Source organism: Amblyomma americanum, chromosome 6 (genome assembly GCF_052857255.1).
Source record: "Amblyomma americanum isolate KBUSLIRL-KWMA chromosome 6, ASM5285725v1, whole genome shotgun sequence".
NCBI classification, from domain to species: domain Eukaryota; kingdom Metazoa; phylum Arthropoda; class Arachnida; order Ixodida; family Ixodidae; genus Amblyomma; species Amblyomma americanum.
The window spans coordinates 177,925,443-177,952,040 of record NC_135502.1 but is presented as its reverse complement, the minus strand read 5'-3'; the positions used below and the strand labels follow the sequence as shown (position 1 = coordinate 177,952,040).

The following is a 26,598-nucleotide window of genomic DNA, read 5'->3' as shown; positions in this document are numbered from 1 at the left end:
TGTGTCGAGAAAAGAAAAAAGAATTCGTGCGCAAGGCACGTAAAGCTCACCCCACAACGGACCAAATTGGCTTCCCTGTAACTTCATCTGCCTCAATATTTGTGGATGAGCACCTTAAATTACAGCAAGAAACTGTTTGCCAGGGCTCAAGAAGGAAATGAAATAGAAGCACCTCTCGACTGACAACTGTCGCATTCTTGCGCGTAAGACGGACGTAAGCACGGTCTCCGGCATTAGCTCGGAAACAGACCTTCCGGTCTTCCGCAGCAGCTCAGAAACCCTTTGGTCTCTACCTAGTTTTGCCACTGCGATTCTTCTGACTCGGCTGAATCCTCCTTGAGTATTCCACTATCTCCTGATAAGCTTCAACATATCGTTGCAAGCAGTATTCATTCTCTTACCCATTTCAACCTATGCAGCCTCAGGAAAAACCATGAACCTATCAGTACTTTTATCACTTCAGCACTCGTTTTCTTTATTTGCATTTCTCAAACTGGGCTCTCCAATGCGGACGGCAACCTATTTGGTTTTACGCCTTATATACCAAAATACTGCAATCGCCCATCTAAAAGCCGTGCGGGTGCTGCAATTTTTATTTCCCCAGAAATTTCATACCACCGTAGATCAGATCTCGCTCTGAATGCAACGCAATGTGAATCAGTTTGGATTGAAGCCAATCATTCACTATTTTTCGCTGATTGCCGTAAGTTGGTACTCGGCTGCATCTGTCGTTCCCCTTAATCATCTATCCCCGAGTTTCTGTTAGCGCTAGCTGCCACATTAAATAAACTATCTTTCGAAAACAAGAATGTTGCAATTCTTGGAGACATTAATATCAACCTTTTAGATATGTAAAAGTCTTGTCGTTTCCTTTATTGACTGTTTAAGTGGTTTTGGGTGCGAATGTATCCGATTCTGCAGCCAGATGTACCCCTCGTGGACCTTCCTCGTTAATCGTCCATGTTCTTACCAATATTTCGCCCTCACCCTGCTCAAGTCTCATTGAACTCGACATAACGGATCATTTTTCTATTTTCATTACGCACGATGAAGTTTTTCGTCCCTCGCGTTCGGTTGTCTACACTTCCAGGTTTAATAGCGAAGGATTTCTTAGTGTTATCAGTAATAAAGACTGATCTTTGTGCTTTGCATCGAGCAATTCGGAGCGAACAATGGAAAGCTTTTGCCGCCTTTTTTTTGTCATCTGTGTATCTGAGAGTACAACAACACTAAAGTGTAAGAAGAATTATAAGTTTCCACACAATCCATGGCTTACAGACAGTTTATTAAGCTGTATGCGACGCAAATAAAATTTATACAAAAACCAAGAGCCGCCGCAGTGGCTTAGTGGTTATGGTGCTCGGCTGATGACCCGAAAGACGCGGGTGCGATCCCGACTGCGGCGGTCGAATTTCGATGGAAGCGAAATTCTAGAGGCCGTCGTACTTTGCGATGTCTGTGCACGGTAAAGAACCACAGGTGGTCGAAATTTCCGGAACCCTTCAATACGGCGTCCCTCATAGCCTGAGTCGCTTTCGGACGTTCAACCCCATAAATCAAACCAAACCAAAAAAACCAGGAAGCAGCCATTTAATGTTTCTTTAGCTGCACGCTACAAAACTACGCTACTGTCCTAAATAACCTACTGAAACATGCAAGATCTTACTATGAGCATGAACTACATAAAAATGATAATAACACTAACACATAAACGTCCTTCCATCTTGAGAACACCTTTTGTTCGGCGCTTCGTTATTTTCGCCAACATTAAAAGCAGTGGAAACTTGTCTTCCTCAATGTACACAGAACAAACAGCCCCCTTACTGAAATTAGTTTCTATGGTACACTCAGCACTGAGCCAGAGGACCTTGCGAATGCAATTAGTGACTTTCTTTCTACGCCTGATAATAGTCGTCCACATTTAGTTAAGAAATAAACATAAAGCGCTCTAGACGGTTTTTTTTTAGTTTTCCCGTTTCCCCTCGTGAAATCAAACTGCTCATTACTGGCCTCAAGGACACTAGCCCTGAATTAGGTAAGGCATGAATTAGGCTAGGCATCTGGGTTCCGTCAACGCGCACCACAATTTCGGCGTTACTCAGTCATCGCACCTCGACTACTGCTACCGAGCTGGCTGCTCTGCGAGCAGCATTCACTTACATTCTTCAACAACCCCCAACAGCGTGGGATACGAGGGTGACCAAGAATATCTGCCGAAAAGAGCGTGCAAGATTAAGCGCAGGACGCCATTTTTAAATCTATGTGTAACTTCTGCTGTGTACGAGATACCGCTATCGTGTGGTGTGTCTTACATTGGACAAGCAGGAAGATGTATCAATGAGCGTCTGATGGAACACTCGACTTTACTCAAGACCGGCACAGGCAGCAACTTGCCCATTCACTGCAAGAAATGCTCTTGCGTGCAAGCCCCGGACAAGACAAAGATCTTGAAAGGATATCACGAAAAGCGCACACTTGAGATACATGAAGCTTAATTCAAAACCGGGGCGACACGCGTGTCAGCAGTCCATCCATCAACCTTATGTCTAGGAGACTGCCTATCCAGACAAGTGATTTTATCTCGCTTTTTAAGTTGTAACTATTTTACACCAAGTGTTAGCCACGTTCCCGTTTTTTTTACCTTACCGCACGCCCGTCTTCCATCCTTCACCTGCATCTTGTTGTTTGCTTTTTCTCATGTCATCCTTTCCACAAGCATCGTTTCTTGTTAAAACTTTTGTAGCTTTTGTAGCTTTTAAGATTTTATCGCTTTTATCCGGCCCTTTACACCGCCCCTGACGTTGACTCCGCTGACTGCTTGCCGCGAGACTATTTATATGTGTGTGCACCTTTCGAATAAACATCAGTTGTAAGTCAGCGCCTGTTTCGTATGTTCCTCTCTTCGTCCTGTGTTCGCGCTGCTCCCTTTTCAGCGTGGGTTATTTTCAGTGACTCTCGGGCTGAATTACAATCTATATAGTCATCAAGAAGCCTTCAAGAGCAGATCATCGACGACTTAAACTGATTCCACTCCGAGGCCTGTCAGCTTGGACACCGTCTTGCGGTGCAGTGGTTACCCGCTCACTGTGGCCTTGCAGGCAACGATCACGCTGACGTAGCAGCGAGGTAGGCTCATGGCGGCACCTCCTTGCTCCTACCTATAGCATTTTGTCGCAGTGATGGCGCGAGAGTTCTATCTACAAAATCCTGGCACACGCATCGCTATTTGTGGTGCGATCCGGAACATCAATACAGACCCCTTCTTCGTATTGACCTCATTTGTGACTTCCGCATGCCACGCAGTATAACTAGACGTGATGAAAATTGCCTCCACCGAATTCGCCTGGACGTTGCCTTTACTAATTTCTATTTACATAAAATTGGTGCAATAAGTAGCCCTCTGTTCCCCACATGTGGTGTGCCCGAGGATCTGCCACATTTGATCTCCCGCTGAAAACACTTCAACAATCATCGCAAGACACTTTTAAGTTCTTGAGAACTCCGACAGGATGGCCCCATGCTCATCGAGCATGTCCTTAGACCCTGGATGAACGCGACTTCGCGTGTGCGCGGGACAGATGCATTTTTAGTGTTTTTAAGAGACACGGGTTTGGTGGACATTCTTTGACAATTTTGTGTGTGCGTGTGTGTTCGTGAGTGCGTAAGTGTGCTTTATTTCACCATTCACCCTTTCTTTTTCTCTTTTCCTTTTCTTTTCACCATCCTCTTTACCCTTGTCTTCTTTCACCCTCATTTGGAGTAGCATGCCAGGCCGACAACCAGGCAGACATCTCCTATTCCATTAAAGTTATTTTCCTTCTTTCCTCCCGCCGCCTTAAACTTGTAGCCAGTCTGGTTGCTGAACCACTTTGTCATGTTAATAATCTTATCCTAAAGACAGTTGTCTTTTCCTACCTGACTCAAAACAGCTAAGGTAATCTCAGTGTTCAAGAAAGGTGACAGACGATTAATTTCTAACTATCGACTGATATCTATTTTATTTTCTCTCAGTAAGATCATAGAGAAATTGGTAGTTCAACGCTTAAACAATTACCTAGATAAATTTAATATAATTTCCCCATCCTTTTGGTTTTCGGTCTGGCTGCTCGACTAACTTATCTCTGATCTCTGAATGATTTTATCAGGCAAGGTATTGATGACAGCGAATTTGTTGGCTCTACTTTTTAGATTTCGCAAAAACTTTTGATATGATTAATCACTCCATATTGCTTAAAAAAACTCGAATTTTATGAAATTACAGGTCCCGTATGGGGACTATTGAAAAGCCATTTGCAAGATCGTCAATAAATAATCATATTGGTGGAAAATTCTCACAAGCTAAAACTATTGACAAAGGTGTTCCTCAGGGCTCTATTCTGGGACCCTTGCTATTCATACTATGTATTAAACACCTTCGTAATTGTATTAGTCCCACTCGCTATGTCTCATATGCTGATGACACTACGATGTCATTATCTAGTACGTCCATAGATGATGTGACTCTTGAAATGAATGCCGTTCTAAGTAATGTAGCCAAATGGTGTACTGATAATCGGTTAGTGATTAATCCCGCTAAAACAAAACTCAGTCCTGAAAAGTAGCCATAAAATTGTTTCGTGTCCTCCTACATTAACCATTTGTTCTTGTAATGTTCCGGCATATGATAACATCATGTTCCTCGGTATTATTCTTGATTCAGCTCATAAATTTTCCGTCCAAGTTGCTCATAAAAAAAGATCTATGTTTGGCATCAGAGCGCTAATTAAGGCGCGTCCATATTTTCTGTGCAACCTACTCCTATCTTTGTGCCATGTCTTCATACATAGTCACATCACTTAAGAGATTATTGCATGGGGAAACAGTTATCATTGCCATTTATCGTCTCTGCCACACTTACAAAACCAGGCCATCCGCATTATTACCCGTAGCCCTTTCTCTACTAATGCTTGTTTCTTATTCGTGAACACAATATTTTACTGGTCCACCATCTTTTCCAGTATCACCTTGGAATGATGTTCTTTAGGTTACTACATGACACCCTACATTTTCAGCTTGTAGACCCCATCCTGCTGATCAATCACAACACTACCACATTTTCAGCAAGAAACAATTTTCTGCTGCCCAATATTCATACCAATTATGGTAACACGACGTCGTCTTTTCAAGCAAATTCATTTTGGAGCTACCCACTCTAAAAACATCAATTTTGTTGTCTGCACTCGAGAATGAGCTCAAAGTATTTTTGTTGGAATGCCGGTGTTTTATTCTCTGTTTATGTATATTACCTAAGTTACTGTGTTTTTAGACTTTTTGTGATGAAATATTGATTTGTTAGTTTCTATATTGTATATCTATCCGCTAAATATGCAGTAATTATTTCTTGTATTATTGATCTATCCAGGCTCCCGGTACAGTCTTCGACTATGGGACCCTCGTCTGTACACTTATGATCTTTTGTATATATTCTGGGACCAATAAACAGTCATTTTACCAGAAAGCTGTTGCTTCTCGGCACAACGATAATAAAATCAATAATAAAATAAAACCATCAACTGCTACCGTAGAGAGATAACCGATCATAATCGACGCATGGTTGACTTTGAGTGAACTGTAACACACTAGAATAAACAATAAAAATTTGTTGTAAACGAAAAGAAAGGAGCAGTAACTGCCTCAGTTTGTGCTGGCAACCTGAACCGTGCCGTGACAGAAGAGATGAGGGAGACAATGAAAGAAGTTAGAGAGAAGGAAGCGCCGTAGAGAGAGAGAGAAAGGTTACTTCCAGAGAGATTAGGGTAACCAAAAGGGCTGTGCTCTCCTCTCCCTGGTGGGCCTCCTCTTAGGCCAGATACCATACTGGCCGACCGGCGATGCGTCCGGTGAGCTCTTTGGCCCTTCTTGTGACCCGTAGTTGAACTTCTGGGTCCGAGCTGAGCAGCGCGGCCGCCCACTCGAACTAGTCGGAGATTTTGGGGCCCTCCGGTGGGCCTACAATTCTCCGACCAATTCTCGATTGCAAAAGTGCAAAGTGTGTGGAGTGTTGGTTTTTGAGTTCCCGCAGAGAGAACAGACGGGGCTGAACTCTTCCGGGATCCATTATGAGTATATGTGCGGGTTAAATAATGTGTCTGTCTGGAGTGGCCTCCAGCAGGCTTATGCTGCTTGCTTAATGATTTCTGTGGTTCAGGAAAGATTTTTCTGTTTTGTTTATACTGAGGCGTACTTCAGTTATACGATAACCTTCGCTCTTTAGCTGCTCCGAGTTCGGAGTAGAGCGACGAAAGAAGCTCAGGTGTACTGGTGCGCCGCCTCGTTCCCAGGATGGTGCGAATGAGCGGTGACCCAGATCAATTTGATCTGACGGGTATTCGACTGCTTTTAGAATGTACTTAGAATGTTAATGTACACAGAGAGGACTCTGCCTTTAGCAAAATTTCCAATTGATGTTTTTGAATTGGAGATCATGTATTCGGCAGTGGTGGCGACGATGGCCAGAGCTATGACAGCCTCTTCGGCCCCTTCCGGGAACTTAGTTTTACTGATCGAAGGAAGAGCCCCGGCCTAGTCCACATGGTCCGCAGCGTCCACGTCCACCTCGTCTTGGTCCCAGGATAGCTTCTTTTGAATTGCTTTAGCTCGTGCCCTCCATCTGCACTCGTAGCTGCATGTTCCCAGTCAGAGGAGGGATTGGGAGAGCTTTGCGAATTTGCCTTGGAAACGGCCGATTGAGGCTGTGTGATCCATCGTACTCGAACCCTGCTTTGCGGAAGACGAACTTCCTCGTCTCAGTCTGAGATAGTGTTTCATACTGAGCGGTGATGCGCGCCTCAATCATTTCGGCCACAGTGTCATGAATACCGAGTTAGAATAGATTTTCGTTTGACGTGTACCCAAGTAGGTTCAGTGCTGTTTTATAAGACTCTAATAAATGATTCCAATTCTCGTTTCTTGATAGGAGAGATGGGCACGGTGTCGATTAGATAATTGTACTTTCAATAAAGACCTGCACCTGTCTCCTGGTTTCGGCTTCCTTCACCCCTCTATGTTTATTCGCGATTCTGCGGATCAAAAGTGCCGTTTGATTAGCTACGCTTCGTAATTTTTTATTTTGGTGTCGTTTTTGTTGTTTGATTACATTAATATTCCCAGGATTTTTAGGGTTTCCATAGAGGGAATGGTTGCCCGTCTACATAGATTTCAATATTTACTGCCTTTTTTTATTTCACGTTTTGGTTTTAGTATTAAGAGTCCGGATTTCTGAGAAGAGCATGACAGGCCGACGGCTTTGACCTCCCCCACTATAATGTCTGCCGCCTGCTGTAAAGTGTCCTCCATGGTCCCCTGGTGGTCCATAATGTAATATCGTCCGCATAGAACGAAGCGCCGCAGTGCAGATTTCCGAAGTAAATTTGACCACACGAGCGAGCGACCGCGGTCAGTACCTCGAGCGCACTGAGTGCATATGGTCACGATATTCGTATGCTAGTATATTAATGAAAGCTGTTCTTTTCGATCGAATGCAATAATGCTTCATCAAAAAAGGCGTATGACGATTGAAACAATTTCGTGGTAAAATATACATGTCGATATAATTACGCGCGGTCGACTATGCGCTGTCGTAGAGTTAATGAATGTACGAAATTTGCTCCTCATTTTGATCACACACAACGAAGGCTTTGCAGGTACATATCACATTATGAACAGAAAGCGCTTGATAAGGTTTCTTAGTACTTCATATCGTCTTCCTAATGCATTAAAAGCAATAATCTAATCTTAAAGGACTAAAAATTCTTAATGGTCTAACATTAATGGACTAAAAATTTTTACAGCTAAACCTAAAGGCGTACTGTTCAGAACTAGGAACAAGAAGGCAGACGACATACGCCAGCCTCTTAGTAAACATGGTACTAGGGCAATATAATAAAATTAAAATATTGGGCTTAACCTTCTCAGCTCATATATCACGGTGACGGCAACTGCTACCGGTAAAAGTCAAATTGCAAATTTATCACGCTCTTTTTGCATATCCAATTATACCATAGTGCACGCTTTTGTGGGCTACAACTGCTGTTCGGAGTCTGCACATTATTCTTCATATGAAAAAGAAAACACTGCGCTACACTGTTCATTTCTCAAGACTAAACCGAACTGGCCAATTACTCACTGATTTTGACATAATCACTGTGATGAATGTCGTGGAATTTCGTTTACTTCTCAGGTGAACATTTTGAACGCTTTTTAACCAAGTGTTCTGATTTGGCTACTCGAAGAAGTGATTCCCGAGCCCGTGCCCCAAACTTGTGGCTCATACCCCATCGGCGTACCGGATAGTTACTGCAATCACTTGCATATCAGGTTCCCTTTGTACTAAATAAAACCGAAAAACCATGTGTTAATTTCTCCACTTTTACTCAGAGGCGACTTCGCGAGTACTTAGCGAAACTTTGAAGCCAATCATATTTGCTGTTTTGGTCACATCATTACAGTATATGCACTGGAGGTGTGCAAATATTATAATTAGCTGAAATTAAACATTTTGTTTCTTTTTGTGTGCTTTTTGTGCTGCTTCTCTGCTATAGTGTTCCTTTTACTAGCAAACTAATGCTCTGGAGTTTTGATTCCTATTCTGTGTCTGCATCTTTCTGCTGAAATTGTCGTCTACTGATATGTGTGGGGTCCCGCGCGCACTTGAAAAGTCTGCGACTATTTTCCGATTGATTGATCGATATTAACCCGAAGCAGATGGTGTGGTTTGTGAAGAATGAGCACAGAAAGCGAAAAGCTGTAAACGGGTCGGTGCGCTTGACCATGATGCCTCGCATTGCCGCTGATGCGCATGAAGACGTTCGCGCGCAGTAAAAAAGCATACCTGCGGCGGGGGCGGCAGCGGCGCCGGGTGCTTGGCGGTCGCGTTGACGGCATAGTTGAACAGCTGTCCCGAGTACTGGCCGGACGGCTCGTGGAGGTGGCGCTCAGGCGGCGGGGGTGGCCGGCCCATCAGGTCCTTTAGCATGGCCTCCGAGACCCGGGCGAACAGCGTGTAGTAGCCGCCGCCCGCCGAAGCGTTCGTCGGCTGCGGATTGATGGCGAATGCGTTGAGCGCGTAGCGGCCGGCCGCGCTGCGTTTGGCTCTGCGCTTGACTCTGTGCAGCGGCGCGTTCGGCTGCGCCACGCCGCCGGGCCCGCTAGCGGAGGCGTGCAGGTACTGGTCCAGGATGCGCAGGCTGTCACGGATCACGGGCTCCAGCTCCTCGCGTGTGCGGCCCTGCGGCAGCAGCAGCCCGTGCCGGACATCCACGATGATGGCACCCGGCACTATGCCTACTGCGGCTGAAGGGCAATGCATGGAGAGGAGGATTTGCTCATGCTTCGCGGTGCCATCTGGGTACTGGCGAGAATTCTTGTACAAAAAGAGGTCTAAAACCACTGAAACCTACGAGGCAAGGGACCGAGGCAGAGACACACCTCCTGTATACGGCTTCATTGAGGAAGTGTGCAGCTGCATTGCCGCGCCGCCAGATGGCAAGCGTGCATTCTAGCTTCTTGAGAAATCCTACTTCCCTTAAGAAGTTGAAAACGCAAGTCATGTCTGCAACTGTCTCCAAAAAGCAGTGCAGGATGAAAAAGAATGCGTTCGTTATAAAACTGAACAAAGTACTTTTTCTTTTGTTTTTCCAGTTTCGCAAAAGAAAATGAAACGTGGTTAACCGTAGGATCATATCCACATTCTCCACAAACAGGTTAATTTTTTTTTGTTAGCAGGAAGATTCCTAGCAGGAAACGTTTCTGGTGCACACATGACTTCCAATTACTTAAACCGGCTTTACCATGTGTAGTTTATTATTCACTCCGCTGTTCCACGCCTAATGCCGTTTTTGTCTTAATTTACCGTGCACTAAGTTTATGCAATCCTTAAAGGGTATATTCACTTTTTAATTTCTTTGTCACGAGCTTGAGCAGCGCAGAAGTATGCTTTATCGTTGCCTTTAACTTCGACATGACATGACATTTCGTGGCTTTGTGGTAGAGCATCCGCCTCGCATTCGGCAGGTGCTGGGTTCGATCCCCAGTTCTGCCGGGTACCCATCGGTTTTTAATAGGTACAAGGTTTCCCGTGACCTGATTCTCGGGTTTTCTAATGTGAGATGCATGGGAAAAGGGTCCTGGACCGAACAGTTGCCTTGACGGATCAGAGTAAGTTCCGCCGTCAAGCAACCCTAATGCGCCTCATGCGGTAAAACCCAACTTGTGACCCTTTTTAACCGAAGCTTGGCCTTGCGGTAGACCTTCCGCCTCGCATTCGAGAGGGGCTGGGTTCGATCCCCAGTGCCACCGGGTACCCACAGGTTTTTTAATGGGTACAAGATTTCACCCGGCCTGGTGCTCGGCTCATCTGGGATGAGATGCTTGGGAAAAGGTTCTTGGACCAAACCGTTAGCATTGACGGATCAGAGATAAGTTCAGAGATAAGTTCCGCCGTCAAGGAACCCTAAATGCGCCTCGTGCGGTAGAAGCTCATTTGCGGTCCTTTCTAGACCAAATAGTTGCCTTGACGGATCAGAGATAACTTCTGCCGTCAAGCAACCCTAAAGCGCCTCCTGCGGTAGAAGCTCATTTGTGGCCCTTTTTTCACCAAACAGTTGCCTTGACGGATCAGAGATAAGTTCCCCCGGCAAGCAACCCTAAATGCGTCTCGTGCGGTGGAAGCTCAGTTGTGGCTTTTTTTTACCAAACAGTTGCCTTGACGGATCACAGACAAGTTCCGCCGTCAAGCAGCCTTTAAATCCGCCTCGTGCGGTAGAAGCCCATTTGTGGCCCTTTTTTCGCCAAACAGTTGCCTTGACGGATCAGAGATAAGTTCCGCCGTCAAGCAACCCTAATGCGCTTCGTGCGGCAGGAGCTCATTTGTGGCCCTTTTTTGACCAAACAGCTGCCTTGACGGATCAGAGATAAGTTCCGCCGTCAAGCAACCTTAAATCTGCCTCGTGCAGTAGAAGACCATCTTGTGGCCCTTTTTTGACCAAAAAGTTGCCTTGATAGATCAGAGATAAGTTCCGTCGTCAAGCAACCCTAAATCCTCCTCGTGCAGTAAAAGCCCATCTTGTGGCCCTTTTTTGACCAAACAGTTGCCTTGACGGATCAGAGATAACTTCCGCCGTCAAGCAACCATAAATCTGCCTCGTGCAGAAGAAGACCATCTTGTGGCCCTTTTTTTATCATACAGTTGACGGATCAGAGATAAGTTCCGCCGTCAAGCTACCGTAAATCTGCCTCGTGCAGTAGAAGCCCATCTTGTGGCCCTTTTTTGACCAAACGGTTGCCTTGATGGATCAGAGATAAGTTCCGCCGTCAAGCAACCATAAATCTGCCTCGTGCAGAAGAAGACCATCTTGTGGCCCTTTTTTTATCATACAGTTGACGGATCAGAGATAAGTTCCGCCGTCAAGCAACCCTAAATCCGCCTCGTGCAGTAAAAGCCCTTCTTCTGACCCAGCATGACCAGAGTTTTATGTTTTGTTCTTGAGCTGTGGCTGTTACTATGTTGCGTATATCAGCAAGTATAGGAGTGATTGCATTTCTTGAGTAAATAGTAGGAAGTAAACTTAGGGAGTCTGTGTTAATAATATTGTTTTTGAGGTTCTCGTTTAGTATTTGTTTCGTATTCGTTTCGTATTTGTTTAATGGCTGCACCGATGGCGTAACATTCGGTAGTGAAGATTGATGCCCACTGTGGAAGCCTTACTATTTCATTCCAATTCCCTTCTACCACTGCGCTTCCAACATAAACACCTGTCTTTGAACCATCTGTATAAAAAATTGCAAAAGGACTTTACTTTTCCTCGAGTGTATTAAATTCTCGTATTACATGCAAGCAATGCTGTAATGGCGGCTAGTTGGTTTTTCATCTTCAGGTTGGTGCGCTATACTCAGGCACAAGGACTAGTTACAAAAAACAGGACAAGACCGGTACGTGCGCGAACGTACCTGTCTGGTCCTGTTTTATTTTGTGACTAGTCCTTGTGCCAAAGAGAGCGCGCCAACTTGAAGTTGTATTATAAGTTGTGGAATTTGAGTTTTACGCAAGTGTGTAAGAGCGAAATCACAGATAGGAGGGAAATTGTACCATGGCGGCCGTGGATCTCGTCTTCGAGCAATGTTTGGCGATGTGGCTAGTACGCAGAGGTTTTCGCACATCTGTTGAAATTGAAAGAGCAGTGGCCGGGTAGTTTACAGTTTGTTGTTAACCTAGAGCATTCTAGATGGGCACTTTGTGGAAAAGTGGTGATATATATTTATATACATACATATATATATATATATATATATATATATATATATATATATATATATATATATATATATATATATATATATATTGCTACGGTTGTGCTTGTGCTTGGAACGCTCGTGCTTGGTGCGCTCGCGCTTGGAACGCGAAGAGGACGAAGTGCGTTTCTGCGGCTGGGCTTCGCGTGCCCGGTTGTTCGGCTGCGTGGCTGTAAGCTGTTTCCCTGTAAATATATTTTTCCCTTTTGGTGTGCACATATTCACGTTACATTATTGGTGGAGGTGCGGGGTACAGCCACAGCAAGCACGGAACTCCGCAGCGGTCGTCAGCTCGCCGGCTCTTCAACCATGCCCAGCGAGGGGGCCGCTCCGTCGGCGTCCGCCAACCCGGCGTTCATCATTGCCCATCCGAGAGATCCTGGGACCTTCAACGGAACGGACGGCGTCGACGTGGAGGACTGGCTCGCAATGTACGAGCGCGTGAGCACACACAACAGGTGGGACCCGACCCTAAAGTTGGCCAACGTCATCTTCTACCTGACGGGCACTGCCAGGGTATGGTTCGAGACCCACGAGGATGAACTCACCAGCTGGGATCTCTGCAAGCGCAAGCTTTGTGACCTGTTTGGTAAGCCATTCGGGCGTCAGCTCGCTGCTAAGAAGGAGCTCGCATGCCGTGCACAAACGTCCACAGAGTCCTATGTATCATACATTCAGGACATATTAGCTCTCTGCATGAAAGTCGACGCCACTATGTCAGAGTGCGACAAAGTAGGTCACGTGCTCAAAGGCATCGCAGATGACGCCTTTAACCTTCTTGTATACAAGGACTGCGGAACGGTTGACGCAATCATCAAGGAATGCCGCCGGTTCGAACAAGCGAAGAGCCGCCGAATTTCTCCGCAGTTCACGCGGTTGCCGAATACGACTGCGACGTCGTCCTGTGTAGACTCGACTCCACCGAGCCGTCTGCCGACATCTGAGAGCCTGACACGACTTGTGCGCCAAGAAGTAGAGGCAATGTCCCCCGTTGCGTTTCATCCACCCGCAACAGACAGTACTCCAGCAGTATCCCTTATACAGGCTGTCGTTCGCAAAGAATTTGCCAATCTTGGGATTCAACCTGTTTGCTCAGTTAGTGCCCCATATGCTCGCCGCATGTCCCCGGAGCTCGGTTCTGAACGTGTATACTACCCTCGACGCAGCCACAATCCAGATGAATGGAGAACACCTGATGACAGGCCCATCTGCTTTAACTGCTCCCGAGTTGGCCACATATCTCGACACTGCCGAAGCCGTCCATCCTCGACCTACAGCCGCTACCCGCCGGGTTCTGCATATTCCCGCCGCTCTCCCTCGCCCTCGGAAACGACCTCTTCTGGCCACCACGCTCAGACCCCGCTTACCAACCGTTCGTCGTCACCTCAGCGCCGTCGATCTCCATCGCCCCGACCTCGCCGCCCTTCGTCGCCGGCCCCATATGCCCGCTCCCGGTCGGAAAACTGATGGCTGCAGCGTCTGGGGGTGATGCTGCTCTGACGACCCGACCAGAAAACCCTCCTTTAACTCTTCATGCTCATCGGAACATCCTTAACGTCGACGTGGACGGGGTCCCTGTTACCGCTCTGATCGACACTGGAGCGCACGTCTCAGTCATGAATGCTCGTCTTCGCCGTCGCCTAAGGAAAGTGCTCACTCCTGCCCCCTCAACTGTGGTCCGTGTTGCAGATGGCAATATGTCTATTGTCGTCGGAATGTGTACTGCTCGTGTTTCAATAGCCGGCCGCCATACTTCTGTGCTCTTCACTGTCCTCGAACACTGCCCTCATGACATCATTCTCGGCCTTGACTTTCTCACCGACCATTCCGCCCTTATAGATTGCGCCACAAGCATCGTTCAACTCGCTCTACCTGTTCCTTCAGAGCCACCGGATCCAATTGTTCACCGACTGTGCACCGCCGACTTTGTCCGCCTGGACCCCGATGCCGCCACTTATGTCCGTTTCTCCTCTGTCCCGCCAGTTCCCGATGGTGACTACATCGTTACTCCGGTTCCTGATGTGCCCTTTACACGCAGTGTTGTCCTTGCGCATACAGTTGTCACCATGTCGGCAAATCAAGCGTCCCTTCCGGTTCTCAACTTTGCCTCTTACGTTCAGCCGCTCCCACAAGGTATGTCGCTCGCCACGCTGTGCCCTGCTGCTGAATGCGTCGTATCGGCGGTGAGAAGCGTCCCACCCTCGTCGAACTGCCGCGATTCTGACGTCCCACCACCTGATGAATATGCAAAAATGATTGCTGCTGACCTCTTACCAGGGCAAGCTCACGACCTTCGGTATCTTCTGTCGTCTTTTCGCGACATCTTTGACTTCGATGACCGCCCTTTGGCTCGAACATCTGTGGTCACGCATCGCATCAACACCGGTGACGCAGCTCCTATTCACAGACGACCCTACAGAGTGTCCAGTACAGAACGCACCATCATACAGCAAGAGGTGGACAAGATGCTCAGTAAAGACATCATAGAGCCCTCGTCGAGCCCTTGGGCCTCACCAGTTGTGCTGGTTAAAAAGAAGGACGGCAGCTGGCGCTTTTGCGTTGATTACCGGCACCTAAACAACATAAAAAAAAGACGTCTATCCACTCCCACGAATAGACGATGCTTTGGACTGCCTTTACGGAGCCAAATTTTTCTCTTCAATTGACCTTCGGTCCGGGTATTGGCAAATCTCTGTTGATGACAATGTCCGCGAAAAGACGGCATTCGTCACACCGGACGGCTTATATCAGTTTAAAGTTATGCCATTCGGTCTCTGTAATGCGCCAGCTACCTTCGAAAGAATGATGGACTCCTTGCTTCGCGGCTTTAAATGGTCCACATGACTATGTTACCTCGACGATGTTGTGGTTTTTTCGCCCACGTTTACCACGCACCTCGAAAGACTGGCGAGCATTCTTTCTGTCTTCCGTAGAGCCGGGCTACAGCTCAATTCGTCGAAATGTCAATTCGGTCGCCGCCAACTCACCATTCTCGGACATCTAGTCGACGCTTCTGGTGTCCGCCCGGATCCTGTTAAAGTTAAAGCCGTCAAGGACTTCCCTATTCCCCAGTCGTCTACGGATGTGCGCAGCTTCGTCGGCCTCTGCTCGTACTTCCGCCGTTTCATCAAAAATTTTGCCGGCACCGCTCGCCCCCTGACCGACCTTCTAAAGAAAGACACCCCTTTTACCTGGGGCCCTGCCCAAGAGGAGGCCTTTTCTTCGCTAGTCGACTTACTCACCTCCCCACCTATTCTGGCCCATTTTGATCCGTCGGCTCCGACTGAAGTTCGCACAGACGCCTGCGGTTATGGGATTGGCGCCGTGCTAGCCCAACGTCACCAAGGGCAAGAACGCGTTATTGCATATGCCAGCCGCCTCCTTTCTCCAGCTGAGCGAAATTACTCAATTACAGAGCGCGAGTGTCTAGCTCTTGTTTGGGCTGTAGCTAAGTTCCGACCGTACCTGTTTGGCCGTCCATTCTCCGTAGTGACCGATCACCACGCCCTTTGTTGGCTGTCTTCACTGAAAGACCCCACAGGCCGGCTCGGACGTTGGACGTTGCGCCTCCAAGAGTATTCTTACACTGTTCATTACAAGTCAGGGCGTCTCCATCAAGACGCCGACTGCCTGTCTCGGCACCCTGTAGAGCCGCCTGATCCTGGAGACAACGACCTCGGCCCGTGCCTCTAAGCTATCTCCGATCTGGTTAACATCGCGGACGAGCAGCGACAAGACTCTTCCTTGCGTATCTTAACATCGCGGACGAGCAGCGACAAGACTCTTCCTTGCGTATTCTCATTGATCGCCTCAACCGTGCCAGCCGAGATCCTTCATTGCAACTGTTCGTCATTCAGGATGGCGTCCTATACCGCCGCAACCTTCGTCCTGACGGACCTCCGCTCCTGCTAGTCGTTCCCCACCGTCTCCGTTCATCTGTCCTAGCGGAACTACACGACCTACCGACCGCAGGCCACCTCGGCGTCTCCCGCACATACGATCGGGTCCGACGCCGCTTCTTTTGGCCTGGTCTGTACCGCTCTGTTCGGCGTTACGTTGCCTCCTGCGACCTCTGTCAACGCAGGAAGAGACCATCAACGTTGCCTGCTGGCCTTCTACAGCCTATTGACGTACCTCTCGAACCATTCTACCGTGTTGGACTCGACCTTCTCGGACCTTTTCCGACGTCCTGCTCCGGCAACCGTTGGATTGCTGTCGCGACCGACTATGCGACCCGGTACGCTATCACGCGTGCGTTACCAACAAGTTGCGCAACCGATGTCGCCGACTTCCTATTGCAGAACGTAATCCTTCACCACGGCGCTCCACACCAATTGCTGACGGACCGCGGCCGCTACTTTTTGTCCCGAGTAGTTGACGATATCCTCCGGTCCTGTGGCACGCAGCATAAGCTCACTACAGCTTACCATCCCCAGACGAACGGGCTTACCGAGCGCCTCAACAGGACTCTGACCGATATGCTATCCATGTATGTCTCGCCCGACCACCGCGATTGGGACGTTGCCTTGCCTTATGTAACATTTGCTTATAATTCGTCGCGGCATGATACCACAGGCTATTCTCCTTTCTACCTTCTGTTTGGTCGGCATCCTGCGCTGCCATTGGATACATTACTACCGAGTTCTACTGCCTCGACCACAGAGTATGCACGTGACGCCATCTCCCGAGCAACTATGGCCCGTGAAATCGCCCGAGACCGGCTCACCGCATCTCAGACCTACCAGAAGTCAGTTTACGACCGCCGGCATCGCCCAGTACACTATCCGCCGGGCTCACTCGTCCTCCTTTGGTCTCCTTCTCGCCGTGTAGGTCTCTCTGAGAAACTTCTACGTCCGTACAGTGGCCCTTATCGAGTTCTCCGTCAGGTGACCGACGTGACCTACGAGATTACACCTCTTCATGCTCCGACGTCGTCCACTAGCCCTTTGACTGACGTCGTTCATGTAGTCCGTCTCAAACCGTACCACACGCCTGCTACATCATCCACTTAGCACCGGGACGGTGCTTTTGCCGCCGGGAGTTATGCTACGGTTGTGCTTGTGCTTGGAACGCTCGTGCTTGGTGCGCTCGCGCTTGGAACGCGAAGAGGACGAAGTGCGTTTTTGCGGCTGGGCTTCGCGTGCCCGGTTGTTCGGCTGCGTGGCTGTAAGCTGTTTCCCTGTAAATATATTTTTCCCTTTTGGTGTGCACATCTTCACGTTACAATATATATATATATATATATATATATATATATATATATATATATATATATATATATATATATATATATATATATATATGTCTGTACAGTGAACAGATATTTAGAATGTACGAGCATGCGAGCATTGCTCGTCTGTGTGCAAGTGATGGCTCGTTGGTTTCTACATGCAGACAGTTAATGGGCGATGTCCTATATGCACCAGAGGAAAGACGAAAACCTAAATTATGTACTGGATCCAGTCGTTTAAGGTACGAAGGTCTCGAAGACCCATAAATCGTACATCCATGGTCTAACGTAGTGCGCACTACAAAGCGACAAATTTGTATAAGACTTGTCCTATCGGAACCACAGTGTTTTCGTGACTGTACATTTAGTATATTCAGGGATCGAGAAGCTTTCTCTTTGGTGTTTATGCGTGGCAGGAATGTGAGTTTTCTGTCAAAAGTTATTCCTAAAAACTTTGTGTTCATCTTTTAACTGGTAGCGTGACCATTCAGTTCAAGAGAGGGATCAGTCTGCAGTCCTCTTCTAAGCGAGGGCAGAACAGTGACTTTTGCGTAAAAAACTTGAAACCATTTGCATCTGCCCATGCTGTTAGTTTATTTACTGAGAGCTGTATTTCCCTCTGACACGATGTAACGCTGGAGGATGCGCAAGCAGTCTATAGATCGTCGACACAGACTGAATAGATGATGTAGTTTGCAAATATTTTACTAGGGTATTCATTTTGACTATGAAGAGCGTAATGCTTAAAAAGCACCCCTGAGGCACACCGTTCTCTCCAATGAAATTCTTAGAGTGGCACCCAGACGAACTTGAAATGACCGGTTGGAGAAAAAGTCACTCAAGCATTTCAGTACCTACCGCGGAGGCCGATGTCTCCAAGCCCCCCAGAATTCCAAACCTCCATGTGGTGTCATAGGCTTTCTCTAAATCAAAAAAGGCCACAAGGCCTTGTTGCTTGCGTATAAATGCTTCTACCACTGTGTTCTCAAGGCGGACAAGATGGTCGGTTTTAGAGCATGCTTTTTTAAATCCACAGTGATGGATGTCAAGAAGATCACAGGATTCAAACAAAAACATTAACTTAATGTCCAGAGCGCTAACAAAGGATTCCGCAAATACGCTTGTCAGGGCAATAGGCCTGTAATTGCCTGGAGAGGTAGGTACCTTTCCTGGCTTCAACAATCGTACAATAATGGCTTTTCTAAGCCTGTGGTATCTCTCGCGATACCCATATTTTCTTTAAAAATTTCAAAAGCAAGTCCACAGTGGGTTCAGGCAGATGGGCGAGCATTTTATAAAAAATATAATCTGGTCCTGGTGCAGTCTGTTTACCGGAAGAAAGCACGCTGTGAATTTCTTGTAGTGTAATCGGGCTATTTTATACTTCGTGAGCACTGCCCGTTGTCGGCAGTATTTGTTTTTCGCTATGTTTTTATACTTTAAAAATGATTCTGTGTAGTGAGAGGAAGTAGATACAGTGGGAAAATGTTCACCTAATATATCTGCTTGGTCTTAAATATTTGTATACCAGGGGCTGTCAGAAGAGGATCCGTGAACGGGAAGTAGCGAGCATCTAGTTTGTGCACTGCCTGCCACATTTTTTAATGGAGATTTGGCGGTTTATCACGGAAATGAAACTCTGTCATGAGGCTTTTTCGGCATTTCGACGCATGTACCGAGCTTTAGCTCTTGATTTTTAAAGTTTATAAGGTTCTCCTGCGTGGGGTATCTGCGAAAAATACCCCATGCTTTATTGTGTGTTTTTTTTGCTTCTTTGCAATCTCGCGTACACCACACTTTAAGGTTCTTTCGTACTATTCCTGAAGACTGAGGGATAGCCAAGTGTGAGGCAGCAAGAAAACAATTTGTGGACTTTTCATTTGTTTCATTAATAGTAAAATTTTCTAAAATAATTATTTTCAAATTTTCAAATGGCTTCTGTTCTAACCTGTTCCCACTCTGCAAAATGAAGCTTCCAACGCCGTGGTTTTGCCGAGGTGCCTGATGGTGCGGATGACAGGCAGATTTCAACAGGCAGATGATCGCTTCCATCATCATCATCATCATCATCATCATCACCATCATCATCATCATCATCATCATCATCAGCCTGACTACACCCACTGCAGGGCAAAGGTGTCTCCCAGGTCTCTCTAACTAAACCTGTCCTTTGCCAGCTGCGGCCACCCTATGCCTGCAAACTTCCTAATCTCATCCGCCCACTTAACCTTCTGCCGCCTCTGCTACGCTTACCTTCTCTTGGAATCCACTCTGTTACGGTTAAGGAGCAGCGGTTATCTTGCCTTCGCAATACATTCCAATACATTCCTGTCCAAGCCCATTTCTTACTCTTGATTTCGACTTGGATATCATTAACACACGTTTGTTCCCTCACCAACTCTGCCAACTTCCGGTCTCTTAACGCTACACCTATCATTTTTCTTTCCGTGGCTCGCTGTGTTGTCTTTAACTTAATCTGCACCCTTTTCGTTAGCCTCCACGTTTCTGCCCCTTAGGTGGGTACCGGTAAGACACAGCTGTTGTACACTTTTCTCTCGAGGGATATTGGTAACCTGCTATTCATGATGTGAGAAAACCTGCCATATACGCTCCAACCCATTCTTATCCTTCTAGTCATTTCCTTCTCATGATCCTGATCAGTTCTGACTACCAGCCCAAAGTAGAAATATTGCTTTACCGCTTCCAGCATCTCGCAACCAAATGTAAACTGCTGTTGCCTTGCTAGACTGTTGAACATTATTTGGTTCCTGCATGTTAATTTTCAGACCAACCGTTCTGCTCTGTCTGTCTAACTCATTGATCGTGATTTGCACTTCATAGCTTCCATAGGGGCTCTCTAAAACATCTATTTAAAATCGCTAAAAACCGACGCTCAGCTTTAAGAAATCTAAAACGCTCATTTTCCCTCAACTTGCAGAACAATAAGTAGGTTTACCGGTGTTCAGTAAAAAAATATTGTTAGATGGTATAAAATCCTCAATGACCTGACCTCTGCTATCGGTTTTCTCACTGCCGCCAACACAAGAGTGAATTAAGATTTCCAGCTAACAGGTATGGCTCCGGTAGCTGTTTAAAATGTTATGGAGTTCGTGCTGTGCTACTTCGATGTGTGGTTCAAGATATAAGAAACAAAGTGTAATGGTTTTGTAAGCAGCCACAGTGGATGCTATGGCTTCGAATCTAGTTTTCAGTTTGAGCTCGCGAGCTACTACTCCAGTTTGCGCAATGATGGCTATGCCTCCCGAGATTCTGCTCGCGTCCTCTCGGCCACAGCGGAATACAGTATATTTCCTTAGCACCTTTATGTTCTCTGGGCCTAAACTGGTTTCTTGTACACATAAAGAAACAGAAGAAATTCTGTTTAAAATATCTTTTAGGTCGTTATAGTTAATTACGAGTCATCTGCAGTCCCATTGTATCATCAAAGCCATCTGAATGTTGCGTGTCTGTGAATAGAAAACTAGACGACTTGGATTTGGCCCCGTGACTCGGAGCTGCAAATTTTTTGAACGATCCAAGGAGCCTCGCCATCAGTCCGACGTGGACGGCACGGGGCTGCCTTCGGTCGTGTTCATCGCCTCTGCAGAAGCGCTGGACGACCGCGCAGAAGGCACGTTGACCTTCGAGTTAGACCTTGACCAGTGAGAAGAGAAGATTCTTGAGGCCCACCGACCCGGGGGTCCACGAGGCCGCGTTTTTGGTTGGCAGAGTAGTGTTAACTTTCTCTTCTGGAAAAAGTCTCCCGCATCGGTCCACCCTCTTTTGGGAGAGCAATCGTGTTTGTTAAAAGGGGAGCCATAAAAAATTAAGTTTTTTGGTCACGGTGCCAGCCACCCACCATGAAGCCTAACGAGGGGACGGGACAAGCACTTGCAAGCAAGCCCTGCCCAGGACAGCTGTACATCCCAGCTATAAACCAATATGACGCAACTCATGATAGTTTTCCGCCAGGAAAAGCCCTGAAGTGAATAGAAGACAGGAGAATTGTGAGAAAGAAGATAAGAAAGTGAAAGATGGAGGGGAGGACAGGAAAAGGCGACTGCCGATTTCCCCCGGTCGGGTCAGGCCGAAAGTGCCGTCTGCAGGCAACTGGGGCCAAAGCGGTGTGTTGCCTCTGCTGAGGGGCCAAGCTTAATGGTCCAAACTCTCGGCATCGGCTCAACCACCAGGATCCCTTTTTCCCCGGACACGGCGATGCCACGCACGGCTAAGCACGGGTCTTCGGGTCCATGGTGACGTACTGCTCACCATTATGCCCCTGCGGGAATGTCCTTGCGGATGCTCAGAAACCCGTGGGGTAGCAACTCACCAACAACTGCATGAAGCAGATGCCCTGGGGGGGGGGGGGATGGAACAATGAATGATATAACATTACCATTACATGTCGTGGTGGGTCACACAGTTTTAGTAAAGGAGGCCAATAATATGTGCGCATTTAGTTACTTGGAAGCTTACAAATCCTTGCTGGGACAATTTTTTAAGACTATGGAGCCTATTGAGTTAAAGTATTAAGATTATAAAAGCAGATCTACTCAGGGGACCGCACACACAAGAGAAATGGACAGGACAAGCGCAGCGTCTTCAAGAGCACAATTCTGATTTCGCATGCCTAGACACTGCCAGTCTTGTGCAAAGAAGGAAAATGAAAAGTGTACGCCACTTGTCACGCATGCTGAGATTATAGGCCAAACAAGGGACAAAAAGGCACAAGAAATCATTGCAGCTTCGCACATCGTAAGTTATGGGCCTAAAAAAGTGCCTTAGTGAGGCATCGATACACCTCTACAAGAAAGGGCGTCACTTTCTTGGCTCTATAAGATGAGTTGGTTGGGTGTACCGCTATGAGTGTTTGTCGCGCATGCGTTTTGTTGTTGACGGTAAGGGGCGCGTCGCTCCAATAAATCAGTTGTTGGTCTCCGCTCGTCCTGTTTTCTTCTCTTCTGTGTCCTGCCCACTGCGTAATTTTATGTTTTTATAATCATGTCATACCAACTAGCTCCTCAACGCTATCTTCTGGATTTAAATTAAAGCACGATTTCTGATGCGATAGTCTGAAAAATATACTTTTAAAAGTAAACTTGCTTGTTTTTGAAAACGCCTTTAGTCTTAGCTGGATCAGTCGCCAACGCGTTCCTATTCTTCCAGTTTTCTATGTGCTTCAGCGCATTGTTTGTGGCCTCTTCATCATGTATATTGTCTCGGCCAAGAAATAGTCGTAAAGGCTCCGTTTTCGGCAAGAGTGGTGTTTTTGCGACGCGGTACTGTATCGATGCAGGCCGATTTGCGTTTGTGCTCGCTTTCTCTTCAACCCATTGCTCTCACCTGCGTTTCGGCGCCCGTAGGCTCTCTCCGCCAGCACGGGTGCGAACAGCAGCAGCAGCACCCGTGGCGCCAGTACCAGCAGGCGGCGCAGCATGCTGCGCAAAGAAAACGGCGTCCCAGACATGGGTACAAAAACAAGGGCAGGGGAAGACGGTGAAAGCCCGACCTTTCTCCGTCGACATCAGCGGGAATGATGGGAGCTATGCTGATGATGACATTTTTATGGCGCATTGGCATCTTCGCCCCAAACTGCCAAACGCGGGGTCAGCGCTCAACTCAGGTTTGTTACACGTCCTGTGGGTTGAGGTCTCCACTGGGTGTAATAGCAACACGGGATGTATGCAGCGGTTCGAAGTTACATGATACGGTTCATGGTGTACAATGATGGCGGTAAGTACGAAGGAATTATTAAACAGACGTGGTGTACAGAGATTAAAAAATGGTCAACAGCCATCTATTTCAAAGATTCAGTCAGGAAGCTTCAACCGCGGACCCTGTCTTGGGCCTTGACAGCCGAGTTAATAAACAACTCTGCTCAGCAAGAAGACACAGACACAGGTGCAAGAACGAGAATAAAGTCTGTGGTATGGCGAAGCATAGACGACTCCACTGGTGTCAGATTGTCTGAGAAAGCAACATTCAGTCGTATTCTTTCGTAATAGATTAAAAAAATCGTAGGACGCTTAAGCTTCGCCTTAAGGGTAGACGGGATAGTGCCTTCTACATCGTTTTTTTGTTTTTACTTTTCTTTTCTCATTTCTCACCTATTACCAATCCACAATGACATTGCTGCTCATGTTCCTCGATTACAATCACAATTACCGATCACATTACTGATCACCAATCACCAATCAACGTTACCGATTACCAATCACATCCACACCATTTGTTTCAGTACAATGAAGCACCATAACCTCTCCTTTTCAATTCGAGCAATTTGTGACGTCTAATTAGCATACATGATTTCGTTTTATTATTTAAAATTCCTATGACATCAGTGCACATCTCCAACGCACCTTACTGCCATACACACCACAACGCTTCATTACTGCCCCTCAACGCGCTTGAACCAACTACCGTTTGTGGCTCAAGAGTTGCGCGCCCGCCTGGCACGGAGATGGCATGCGTTCTATTTGAAACTTCTGGAAGTAATTTGCGTCACGTTTCTGAGGCCTTCCTGTGAATCCTAGGTAACGGCGACGGCTTTTTTACCGAACGAGCTGTATACGCTATCCCGTAAAAATGGCTGGTGATTTAGCATTCTAAGCACGAAATCTTCCGGATATCTTCTTGAAGAAGATGAAGTGCAGGCTGGATCGGACGTGTTTCCAGTGACCTCGGTCCATTTTGAGCACTTGGCCAGCGATTAGCTTCAAAGCCATCACCGCAGCTTTGCTGCGTGCGGTGGTTAGCCGCCATCTGATCTCGGATTCGCGTTACCTTTAGTCGACGAACTTCCCGAGGTCAGGGTGGCCCCACCGCTCCGCCGCCGCAGCGAGCTAGGGGCTATGATGGATGAGGATTCATAGCGCACAGAATACACAGGATACAACACAAGCGCTTAATTCCACTGAATGGTCTTTATTTGGCGCTGACAGCCTTATAAAGTCAGGTATTGCGCACGTATTCTGTGCGCTATGAATCCTCATGCTGATTACCCACTAGCCCGAACCCTGACCCTTCTAGGCTATGATGGAACGCTTTTGTACTCCAGGCTTTACATCGCCTACCAAATGTAAGGTGCCGAAATGGCATGCCAGTATGAAATAACCTTCCAAGGAACCGCTCAGAAGAGAGGCTGCCTTCGTCTTTACACCTGGCGTATAGCCAATGGCGTGTTGGTTGAGCCGCAGGAATGGTTCGATGTGTCAACTCCGCCACACCGTTTCCTTCAACCGACCTCCGACAAGTGCCTTCGAACACATTGATTTCAAGGCTTCGCAATTCATCGCTCACCAACACCTTGACGTCTGAGTGCGCTCGTTATCCGACGTCGACCGCCTCCTCGAACTGCAGACACTGCCTGCCTCTGCTTCGACCACCGGGACTGTTCAAGCTTACCTGGCAGCTGGTTCAAACCTTCTGCGTTATGTCGTATCGGGTGTCGACCCAGACGTCGCATCTAAGTTCCTTCGTTCGATTGTTCGACACATAATGTGGTGAAGCTCGCTACATGGGCGCGGGACGTACGTGTCCTGTCACTCTGCAGGGGCCTCTCTCTTCTCCGACCTCGCATCTCAGTTTATGAAGGCATTTTGCAGCACCGCCTCTAATAACCTGGAGTCGTTTACTGTTATCGTTGCTTCCCGGCCAGGGCATATGAAAGCGTCTTGCCCGTATTCCACAGACACCTCTAAGGTGGCTTCTGATTCCAAGCAACATCGCTGCGGCGTTTGTCGCAAGGGCGACCACAATCCAAACACTGCCCAGTTAGGTGCCGTGCCATACTGAAACGGCGTAAATTTTTAACGGTGCTCGCCCGAAACCAATGCAGGACTCGACAAATGCTGTCTTGCCTACATAGAACCGTTTTTCACTACTGAAACCTTAGCAAAGATGACACCACCGCACAACGTGTAGTTGATGAAGGTCTTGCCGCCACCCTAACGTACAGTCACGCATTAAAGCGAGGCAAAGCACTTTCTACTAAACCAGCCAAAAAAAAATTACCTCTCGAAGTGCAGCTTTCAGATGGCATTGCCGAATTGGATAAAAGGCTTGCAGTTCTGCAAGAGGAGGTCCAACGTCTCTCCCAAAAACGGGCCTTACTTGCCCAATTGTCCAGTGGCCACGCTACTCACCAATCTCCTGCGACGCAGTCAAATGCGCACACATCGCTTGCCGCGTGTGCAACACCACAACCTGCTTAGCTGACCTCTGTATAGATGCTCCACTTCGTAGCGCCATAACTCAGCAAATCACAAAGCTGTTTACAGATAACCTTCTTTCGGTTTCCTAAATGTAGATTCAGCATTGAACGCCCACCGATATGTATTACAACGAAACTTCTGGGGTTTCCTGAACGAGGCAGGCGAGATCCGTCATCGACTGCACTTCGCTAAACTTCCTGCGTGGGCATTACTTCTGCAAGATACAAATGCTCTGCCCCCGCTCTCTGGCTTTGCTGCCTACTCCTGCCCAACTATCCCAGACAGCCCTTGCAGTACTGCCCACAGAACGCCTTATACGTGGCCACTTGTTACCCTCGGACTACGTTCAGCTGGCGTCATGGTGCAACAACAAAGCAAGAAGTTGTGGCGGTGCTAGTTCGCCTTCCCTGCACTGATGTGAATCTTATGTCGTTCCACATCATCATCATCATCATCATCATCAGCCCTACAACACCCACTGCAGGGCAAAGGCCTCTCCCATGTCTCTCCAATTAACCCTATCCTTTGCCAGCTGCATCCACCCTTTGCCTGCAAACTTCTTAATCTCATCCGCCCATCTAACCTTCTGCCGCCCCCTGCTACGCTTACTTTCTCTTGGAAGCCACTCCGTTACCCTTAAAGACCAGCGGTTATCTTGCCTTCGCATTACATGCCCTGCCCAAGCCCATTTCTTTCTCTTGATTTCGACTAGGATGTCATTAACCCGTGTTTGTTCCCTCACCCACTCTGCCCGCTTCCGATCTCTTAACGTTACACCTATCATTTTTCTTTCCATGGCTCGCTGCGTTGTCCTTAACTTAAGCTGAA

General features: G+C 47.4%; 1 protein-coding gene across 1 annotated transcript in view; it reads right to left on the bottom strand.

Moving 5' to 3' along the window:
* Positions 1-26,598, bottom strand: part of LOC144095061 (uncharacterized) — a 181,850-nt gene that overhangs the window by 48,705 nt on the left and 106,547 nt on the right. The window contains exons 2-3 of the mRNA XM_077628868.1: positions 22,901-22,995; positions 8,870-9,330 (exon numbers count right to left, since the gene is read on the bottom strand). Coding sequence (XP_077484994.1) covers positions 8,870-9,330; positions 22,901-22,994 — 555 coding nt within the window. The 5' untranslated portion in view covers position 22,995. The remainder of the gene's footprint in view (positions 1-8,869; positions 9,331-22,900; positions 22,996-26,598) is intronic.